Genomic DNA, 8637 nt, shown 5'->3' on the forward strand with positions numbered 1-8637 from the left:
TCCCGCAGGCGACCCCGGGTACGGCTACCAGGGGCGCGTGGGCCGGGGCCGCGACATCGACCCCACCATAAACTTCCACGACCCATTCGCCGCCCTGCGCTCCGCGAACCAAGCCACAGACCCAACAGAAAGTGAGCGCCGCCGCGGGCTGGGCTGGCTGGCGCCTCTGCCTGGCCACGGCGCCACCTGCGGCGCCTGTGGAGCTGTGTGTCCCTGTGCCGTGCGCTGCCGCTCGCGCGCCTGCTGCGCCGCGCTTGCTCGCCCCACACGCCGCCGACGCGCCCTGCCCCCGCCTGCCCTGCATTGATTGCCCCCGCCCCCCGCCCCCCGCTGCAGTCGCGCGCCAGATGCAGGAGCAGCAGCTGCGCGCGCGGCAGCTGGTGCTGCAGCAGCAGGCTGCCTCTGCGGTGGCGGCCGCCTCCAAGACGCAGCGCGAGGTGTATGTGGGCAACCTGACCGCGGGGCTGGTCACAGGTGGGAGCCGCCGCTGCGCGTATCTATCTGTGTGTGATGCATGCGTGGCTAGCTGTGTGTGCGTGTGCGAGCGGCGCGAGAGCTGTGCTGCGTTGTATGCCGCCGTAGCCACGCCACCGCGCCTGGTCCCGGCGCCGGCCCCCTCTGCGCTTGCCTCTCTGCACGGCACGCTGCCGACCCCCTCTTCCCCCTCTTCCTCCCGTGCTCCTTGCCTCCGCAGCCGACATGCTGAAGCAACTGTTCAACTCCACAATGGCGGCGGCCTTCCCAGACATGGCCAAGCCAGGTGGGCGCCCTGCGGAGGGGCGCAGGGTCATGCGCTGAGCTTGCGTGCCCTAGCTTCCCTGCCCCCGGCGCCTCCCACCTGCTGCCCCTCCCTTCTGTTTCACATATTCGCACCCCGCCTGCACCCCCATCCACCTGGCCACCCCGCCCGCAGGCTACGACCCCGTGGTGAATGTGTCGGTGCACACGGAGGGGCGGTACGCATTTGTGGAGCTGCGTACCGCCGACATGGCCTCGGCCTCCCTGCAGCTCAACGGCCAGGTGCAGCTGCTGGGCGCCACGCTGTCCATCGGCCGCCCCAGCGGGTATGTGGACCCGGGCAAGGCGGCGGCGGCGGCCACCGTGGCGGCAGAGGCGCTGGCAAAGTTCCAGGTGGGTCCCGCGCCGCCACACCCTCCCCCTCTCCCTCTCCTTTCTTCCTGGGCCGGGGCTGGGCACAGGCCAGTCGCCTCCCGCTGATCACCTGGCACGCCGCGGCGGCGACTGGCCGCCATCACGGCAGCTGCCTGGCCCGGTGCCCGGCCGCTGCCCGCCCCTTGTTTTCTGTGCGCCGTGAGCCGCCCCGCTACCTGCCACCGTGCGTGAGCAGGTGTCACATGGCAATGCGGCGGCAGCAGCCTGAGCCCGGGGAGGCGGTGCCTCTCGCCACACGCAGCAGCAGGCATGCGAGACGCGCGGCCGCAGCGGGGCCGCCCCTCCCCTCCCGCCTCGCCATCCTCATCCCCTGCTTGCGGGTCGGCGAGCCGCTGGCATGCATCCACCCCCCAACCCCTCCTGGCCCCGCCTGACCCGCACCCGTACCGCCTGCTGCCGCCACCTGTACCGCAGGCGGAGTCCCAGGCCCTGCGCCGGCAGAACGGGCAGCTTACAGATGAGCAGATGAAGGTAGGGAGGGCGGCCTGGGGCAAATAGCAGCCTGCTGTGCCCTGGCGCATGCCCTGGCTTCCGCAAGTCCCGCCGTCCCCAGTCCCGCCCAGTCTGCTGAGCGCCCGCCGTGTGAGGCCGCGCCCTGCCGCAGGATGAGGAGACCAATTACATCCAGATCGAGGGCATGATCACGGCGGACGTGCTGGCAGACGACCAGGAGTATGCGGATGTGAGCGGGGCGGCAGCGGGGAGAGGGAGGGGTGTGGGTGGGTGGGTGGCTGTGCTGTGTGATGGCGTGGGCACGCTCGCCAGGGCGGCCGCTGCTCTCAGCCTGCCGCGGCCCGCCTGAACGCTCCACCTCCTGCCCGACCACCCTCCTCTTGCCGAGCGGCCGTCGAGCGCCCAGCCTGCCAGCCGTCCTCTCTCCACCACTCCAATCCCGCCCTCCCTCCCCCTCCCCCTCTCCCACTGCCGCAGGTTCTGGCCGACATACACGAGGAGTGCTCCAAGCACGGCACGGTGCTGCGCGTGGTGGTGCCGCGCCCGCCCGTGCCCGCCGACGCGGCGGCGCTCATGGGCACCGGCAGCTACGGCAGGGCGTATGTTCAGTTCCTGGACCTGGAGGGAAGCAAGCAGGTGCGGGGCGGGGCGGGGCCGGGGTTGTGGGGCATGGTGGTGGTGGTGCGTGGTGTGCGGTGCGCGGTCGCACGGTGCACGGCGGGCAGGCCTGCTCAGGGTGACAGCGTTGCGGATGGCAGGCGCGCTGCTGGCGCCGCTGGGGGGAGGAGGAGGCGTATGAGGTGCCGGCCGGCCCGGGCCGCCTCTCGCCGCCCCGCTGACCTTTCCCGCCGCCGCCCCCTGCGCCCCCGTGCCCCCTGCAGGCGCGCGCGGCCATCCACGGCCGCATGTTTGCGGGCAGCACGGTGCAGGCTGTGTTCATGCAGCCTCAAGAGTTTATGGATGCAATCGCGCCGCCGCCCGCCCCGCTGCCCGACCTGGCTGCGGCGCTGCCGGGCGCGGTGCCTGGCGTGCTGGGCGTGCCCGTGGTGCCCGGCGTGCTGGGTGTGCCCATGATGCCGGCGGTGGTGCCGGCCGAGGACTCGGCAGTGCCGCCAGTTGTTTGAGTGCCTTGCCGTACCGCCGGCCGGTTGCCGTTGTGGCGGCGCCGCTCCGGGATGCGGCGCTGACGGCGGCCCTGCCCTGCGTGCCTTCGTCTGATGCCTGTTTCAGCGATGAACGAACCTGTAATGCACACATCCTGGAGTTTTAAGGGCTCATGTCCCTGCACCCCGCACCCCCTGCCAGCTGGACGCTGCCCGACCAGGGGGGTGCCGGGAGCCTCCGTGCTGTTGTTCCTGCTTGCACTGCACAGGCGCAGCCTCTTGTCAGGCCACTTGCCCTCTCAAGCGGAGAGATCGCGACGGGATGGCTGGCTTTGGCACGGACTTCTCGCAGGTCCTAAACTTGACTCTGAAAGATGTAGAGGAGCAGCTTGGAGCCACCGAGGCTCAGGTAGGGCGCCGCCAGCGGCCATTGTTGCGGCACCCCGCGTGCAGCCTGCCCTCACCTCTCGGCTCAGTGAAGCCCTCCCGTGAGGAGGAGAGCCTCCGAGTGTTTCAGCTGCGGCGGTGCAGCGGGCGCAGTCTGGCGAGGGGTTGGGGCGAGCCGCCGCCCCCCTTCCCCGCCCTGGCCCGCCCCGTCCCCACAAGGCCCCTGCCTCCTCTCTGCTAACATCCCCCCGCATCTGTGTGGCATGCTGTGTGCAGCTGCGGACGATGGACATGGTGAGGGTCTTTTCCAGGAGCGGCGGCAGGGAGGCTGTGCCGGAAGCGCGCCATGCTGCGCGCACGTGGCAGTGTTCTGCTGCCCCGAGCCCTCTTCCCTCGCTGCCTGCCTGCCTGCCTGGCGTGCAGGAGGAGGTTCTGAAGCAGCTGTACAACAGCAACACGCTGGACACTCTGCCTTCCTTCATGCGCGCACCCTCCTGGCAGCAGCAGGGCGCCGCGGGCGGGCAGCCGCCCTCCGACGGCAAGGGCGGCGCCGCCGCCGCTCCGGCAGCGGTGGTGGTGGCCCCCAACGCCGCGGCGTGGGAGGCCGCGGCCGCGGCCGGCGCCGCCGCAGCCCAGGAGCAGCAGCAGGAGCAGCAGCGGCAGGAGGCGGCGGCGGCAGCGGCGGCGGCCGCGGCCGCGGCCGCGCAGCAGCAGCAGCAGCAGCAGCAGCAGGGCGGCGCGCTGCCGCTCAGCAGCGTGCGCATGGACCAGATCTTCAGCTGGTATGCCGAGAACCAGGCGCATGCTCAGCGGCCGCAGGTGGGCCCTGAGCCTTAGAGCCCTGCTGTGTGTTGTGAGCGGTAGCGCCCGCCTCGCCTGTTAACTGCTGGTACTGTTGCTGCGGCGGGGGGTGCTGCCCCCCCCACTGGAGCCAGCGGCAGCGAGGCGGGCCCTCCGCCCTCGGCCTGGTGGCCCCGGCGGTCAGCTGGCAGGATGCGCCGTGCGGGTGTGCCGACTTGCGGCGCCGCCGTGTGCCTCCCTCCCGGCTACAGGCGCCGCTGCCCTCCATGACCCTGTCCCAGCTCTTTGATTCGGCGGGGCTGCACCTGGCGCCTCCGGGCACGCTGCCGCAGTCGGCGGCGGCGCAGGGGCCCGTGGTGGTGCTGCCGCAGGCGCCCGCCGCGCTGCACGCGCAGCTGGGGCTGGGCGGCGGCGGCGGGCCGGCCTCGGGCGCGCCGGGCATGGGCTCCCTGCACATGCACGCCGTGGGGAGCATGCTGCCCCCGGGCCTCTCCCCCGCGGGTCCCTTTGCATCCAGCTCGCTGCCCATGGTGGACCCCAGCCTGATGCCGCCCTCCATGCAGCCTCCGCACAGCATGCAGCCGCACAGCATGCAGCCGCACAGCATGCAGCCGCAGGGACTGCCCCCGCGGGGCGACGCGGCCGCGGCGGCGCGCGCCGCGCGCGCCCGCAAGCGCAAGGCCGGCGCCGACGGCGGCCCCGCCGCCAAGCCTGGCGCGCTGTCGGCGGCCGAGGCGGCGCGGCAGGCGCTGGAAGTGGCTGAGAGGGCGGCTGCTGAGCTGGCGGAGCTGCCACAGGATCTGGGGGACAAGGAGGGGCGCGCCATCAAGCGCGCGGTGAGACGAGGGCGGGCGCCTGCCGCGCCGGCGGCGCTGACGCGTGGCCGACCCGTCCCCAATGCGCGCCCGCCAGCCCCTGGCGCTGCGACACACGTGTGCTGCCATCTGCCGCGCGCAGCGCCGCCCAGGCCCGCAGCTCAGCGCCGCCGCCATGCCCTGCTCCCGCCCCGCCCCCGCAGATCAAGAACCGCGAGAGCGCTGCGCGGTCGCGTGCCAAGCGGCAGGAATACACCGCCACGCTGGAGCAGCAGGTGGGCGGCCTGGGTGTGGGTGCGGGTGCGGGGTGCGTGCGGGCGGGCTGGCCCGCCCACGCCACGCCGCCGGCGGGGCCCCGGGGATGCGCCTCCCCGGCGGCCAGCCGGCTTGCTGGTATGCGTGCGCTCGGCGCGCCCGCCGCTTGTGCCAGCCGTGCTCGCCGGCCCCTCTCTTGCTGCTGACCTGCTGGCCGGCCCCGCTGGCCGCCTTGCCTGTCCCCGCAGGTGGAGCAGCTCAAGACCCAGAACAACAACCTGCGCCACCAGGTCATCGCCACGGCGGCGGCGCCGCCCGACCCGCGCGCCGCCAAGCTGGAGGGGGAGCTGCTGCGCCGCTCCCGCACGGGGCCCATCTGAGGCCCGCCGGCCAGGCCCCGCGCGTGGTGCTGCCCCGGCGCCGGCTGGGCGAGGCTGTGCCGCTGGGGCGTGGCCCTGCTCGGCGCCTGCCAGCCTCCCATCAGAGATGTGCTGTCTTTGCCGTCCGGACCGCCGCTCCAGAGTTTGTTGAGGCCCGGCGGCCTCCGCCCGCCTCCCCCTCGCCCTCCCACTCCCCCTCTCCCGTTGTGCGCCCTCCTGCTCACCCAGCTTTGGATCCGCGGCATCCGGGTCGCCTGCCGTGTGGTGGCCAGGCGTGCCTGCAGCTGGGGCCCAGCCCGTCTGCGCCCCAGCCCAGCCCCTACAGCCTTGGTTGTCACATCCTTTACTTCTCCATGCCCACTGCACCAACACCTTGCCCATTGTACACCGCGCCGAGCCGTTGTGCAGCCTTCCTTGTCTCGAGATCGTAAGGCCGCCAAGCCGTCCCTGTGCCTCCTCCTCCCTGTGCGCCGGCGTGTGATAATCATGCAGCGCCCCGATGTCGGAGCGTGCCATGCCCCTTCCATAAAGGTTCCAAGGGGCCCATAGGTTGCAGCATGCGTGGCAGCGTGCATTGGGGCGAACAGGCACAGCAGGCCTGTGCTGGCGGCGGTTGCTGGTACAGCCCGTCGCCACTCCATCTCACAGCCGCCTTGCAATCGCCAAGGCGCTTCTGATTGCCGCACGCAGTCTTCTGAAGACCTTGCACGCAGTCAAAAGATCAGGGGTGAACGGTCGCATATGCATGCCAGTGACGTCACCCAACACGGCACACGCTTCGTATGCTCAAGTATCGTCACATCGTCCTCCTAATGTCTGTTTCCGACTCCGCGCTCCTCCTCACCCTATAGCAAACCACCCTCCCACACAGAAGACCGCCCTCGCTCGGGGAATTGCGCTCTTACGCCGCCAATGCTTACCTCGCTGAGCCCCTCGCGGCTCGCCGCGCCTTCGTTGCACAGATCCCAGCCCGCCTCGACGCTTAGGGTCCCAATTGGCGGGCGTCCGGCGCTGCTTCGCCCCGCCAGGGCCACGAGGCTTCCCACGAGGCTTACCCTTCCTGTCTTGGCTGCCGCCTCCTCTCCCCTGCCATTCGTCGACGGCAAGGTGTGCACGCGTTCCTGGATTGGGGCCGGCGCGGCGGCGGGCTGGGCGGCACGTGCACCCTGCCCGCCGCGTGCGCTGGCGGCACCCAACGACCCCCTGCCTGCCCCCCGACCCACCCTGCGCAGCCCGGCCATGCCGCGCTGGAGGCCCACTGCCCGGTGCGCGTGCGTGGCGCCGACGCGTCGTGCACCTCTGCCAAGACGCGCGTCGTGGTGCTGGGCAGCGGCTGGGGCGCCATCTCCTTCATCAAGAACCTGGACCCTGCCGCCTTTGGAGGTGGGCGAGCTGGGGCTCTTAGCGCTGGGCACAACTGTTCCTGCTGCATCAAAAAAAAGAAAAAAACGATGGCCCGCTCCCCGCCCGCGCCGCCGCAGAGGACGGCCCGTACGAGCTGGTGCTGGTGTCCCCAAGAAATTACATGGTGTACACGCCCCTGCTGCCAAGTGAGCCGCGGTGGCAGCGGCGGCGGGGCATCACGCGCGCTCTCTCCAGCGCGCACCACGGCCAGCCTGCGTCGGCCCCCGGCTGCCTGCACCTTCGCCTGGCCCCGACCTGGCGCTGCACCCCTTGTATGTGTGTGTGTGCTTTGCAGGCGCCATGGGCGGCGTGGTGTCTGAGACCAGCATCGTCGAGTCGGTGCGCAACCTGATGAGCGGCAAGGTGGGCAGGAAAGCAGGCGGGCAGGGCTGGCCGCAAGGGGCCGCCAGGCCTGCCACGGACGCCGCCGCCACCTCAGCCAGCTGCCACCCGCCGCCTCTGCTTGCTGCCGGCTGCCTACTGTTTGTTTTGCCACCTGCAGGGCACCTACTACGAGGCCCGCACCACCGACATCGACCCCGCCAGCCGCACCCTGACCTGCGTCAAGGAGTTTTGCGAGGTGGGCGGCTGCGGCGGCGGTCTGGGATAGCGGGCTGCTGGATGGGCGCGTGACGCTGGGCGGCGGGCGCAGCCCCGCTCCTTGCTGCGGGGGCAGCGCTGCAGCCCTGCTGGGGCTGGGTCTCAGGGTCTGAAGCCAGCAAGGCTGAAGCCTACCCGCCCGGCCACTCCCCTGCAGGTGTGCGCGGCACGCAAGGGCCCCAGCGAGCACACCGAGGCCGACCACACTTTCACGCTGTGCGCGCGCTGTGCTGCCCGCTCCTGTACCGCCCCGCTGCCCTGCACCGCCAAACCCTGCCACGCCTGGCTGCTGCTGCACCAGTCCCTGCACCACATTGCCCACAGCCACATGCTCACTTCTCCACCTAACCCAGCACCTCTCTCCTTCCCTGCCTCCCTCCCTTCCTCCATCTGTACCGCCGCCGCAGGCAGTACGACATCCTGCTCTGCTCGGTGGGCGCGGTCAACGCCACCTTTGGCATCCAGGGCGTGCAGCAGCACTGCTGGTTCCTCAAGTCCATGGAGGATGCCAAGAAGCTGCGCAGACACGCCAGGTGGGCCGGGGGCAGGGTGGGCAGGCGCCGTGGGCCACGCCGCAGGAGGCACACTGGCGGCGAGGCCAACTGGGGGAGGCCGCCGCAAGCACAGTACAGCGCAGCGCAGCGCAGCATGCGTTGCCGTACACTGCCTCGCCGGCCACCCTCCGCGCCCTGGTGTTGCTTCATCTGCCTGCCCGCCCGCCCGCCTGCCTGCCTGCCTGCCCGCCCGCAGCAAGTCGCTGGAGCATGCGGCGCTGCCCCATGTGTCGCCCGAGGAGCGCAGGAGGCTGCTGAGCTTCGTGGTGGTGAGGCCGGCCCGCCAGCCCGCCCGCGGCGGCGAGCCGCCTGCAGCGCGCCGCCAGCCCGTGTTGGTGACAGCAGCCGGCCGAACCCTTGGCTGTGGTGTGATGTGTTATGCCCCGCAGGTAGGCGGCGGCCCCACGGGCGTGGAGGTGGCGGCGGAGCTGCGGGACCTGGTGGAGGAGGATGTGACGCGCCAGATGCCGCACATCAAGGTGGGCGCAGGCAGCCCTGGGGCAGCAGCAGCCCTGCCGCAAGCAGCAGCAGCCCTGTAGTGCAGCCGCCCCGCTGCGCAGCAGCAGGCCCCGGGCCTAGCAGCGCCGCATGCCGGCAGGCTCCCAACGTGTTCCGGCCTGCAACGCAAACAAGCGTCGCACCATGCGTTGTGGCCGCGCCTGCTGGGCCCGGCCTGCTGCCCTCCTGCTTGCCTGCGACCACGCTGTGCTGG

The 8637-nt window shown here is 71.7% G+C and overlaps 3 protein-coding genes across 3 annotated transcripts in view; all 3 read left to right on the plus strand.

The window, feature by feature from the left end:
* The window catches only part of CHLNCDRAFT_143928 (hypothetical protein), a gene marked incomplete at both ends in the record, with an annotated part of 3542 nt that extends 792 nt beyond the window's left edge, over positions 1-2750 (plus strand). The window contains 8 exons of the mRNA XM_005849146.1: positions 9-131; positions 337-474; positions 695-760; positions 914-1131; positions 1588-1644; positions 1778-1855; positions 2104-2262; positions 2508-2750. Of these exons, the coding sequence (XP_005849208.1) occupies positions 9-131; positions 337-474; positions 695-760; positions 914-1131; positions 1588-1644; positions 1778-1855; positions 2104-2262; positions 2508-2750 (1082 nt within the window). The remainder of the gene's footprint in view (positions 1-8; positions 132-336; positions 475-694; positions 761-913; positions 1132-1587; positions 1645-1777; positions 1856-2103; positions 2263-2507) is intronic.
* Positions 2751-3051: 301 nt separating this feature from the next.
* CHLNCDRAFT_143929 (hypothetical protein) lies at positions 3052-5367 on the plus strand (the record flags this gene model as incomplete). Its single annotated transcript, XM_005849147.1, has 5 exons — positions 3052-3138; positions 3540-3935; positions 4169-4753; positions 4936-5007; positions 5236-5367. The coding sequence occupies 5 exons, from the start codon at positions 3052-3054 to the stop codon at positions 5365-5367; spliced, it is 1272 nt and encodes a 423-aa protein (XP_005849209.1).
* An 812-nt stretch (positions 5368-6179) lies between these two features.
* Positions 6180-8637, plus strand: part of CHLNCDRAFT_143930 (hypothetical protein) — a gene marked incomplete at both ends in the record, with an annotated part of 4471 nt that continues 2013 nt past the window's right edge. Inside the window, 9 exons of the mRNA XM_005849148.1 lie at positions 6180-6185; positions 6600-6750; positions 6849-6917; positions 7067-7134; positions 7274-7351; positions 7529-7587; positions 7779-7904; positions 8122-8194; positions 8315-8460. Of these exons, the coding sequence (XP_005849210.1) occupies positions 6180-6185; positions 6600-6750; positions 6849-6917; positions 7067-7134; positions 7274-7351; positions 7529-7587; positions 7779-7904; positions 8122-8194; positions 8315-8460 (776 nt within the window). The remainder of the gene's footprint in view (positions 6186-6599; positions 6751-6848; positions 6918-7066; positions 7135-7273; positions 7352-7528; positions 7588-7778; positions 7905-8121; positions 8195-8314; positions 8461-8637) is intronic.

This window comes from Chlorella variabilis, assembly GCF_000147415.1.
Source record: "Chlorella variabilis unplaced genomic scaffold CHLNCscaffold_6, whole genome shotgun sequence".
NCBI lineage: Eukaryota > Viridiplantae > Chlorophyta > Trebouxiophyceae > Chlorellales > Chlorellaceae > Chlorella > Chlorella variabilis.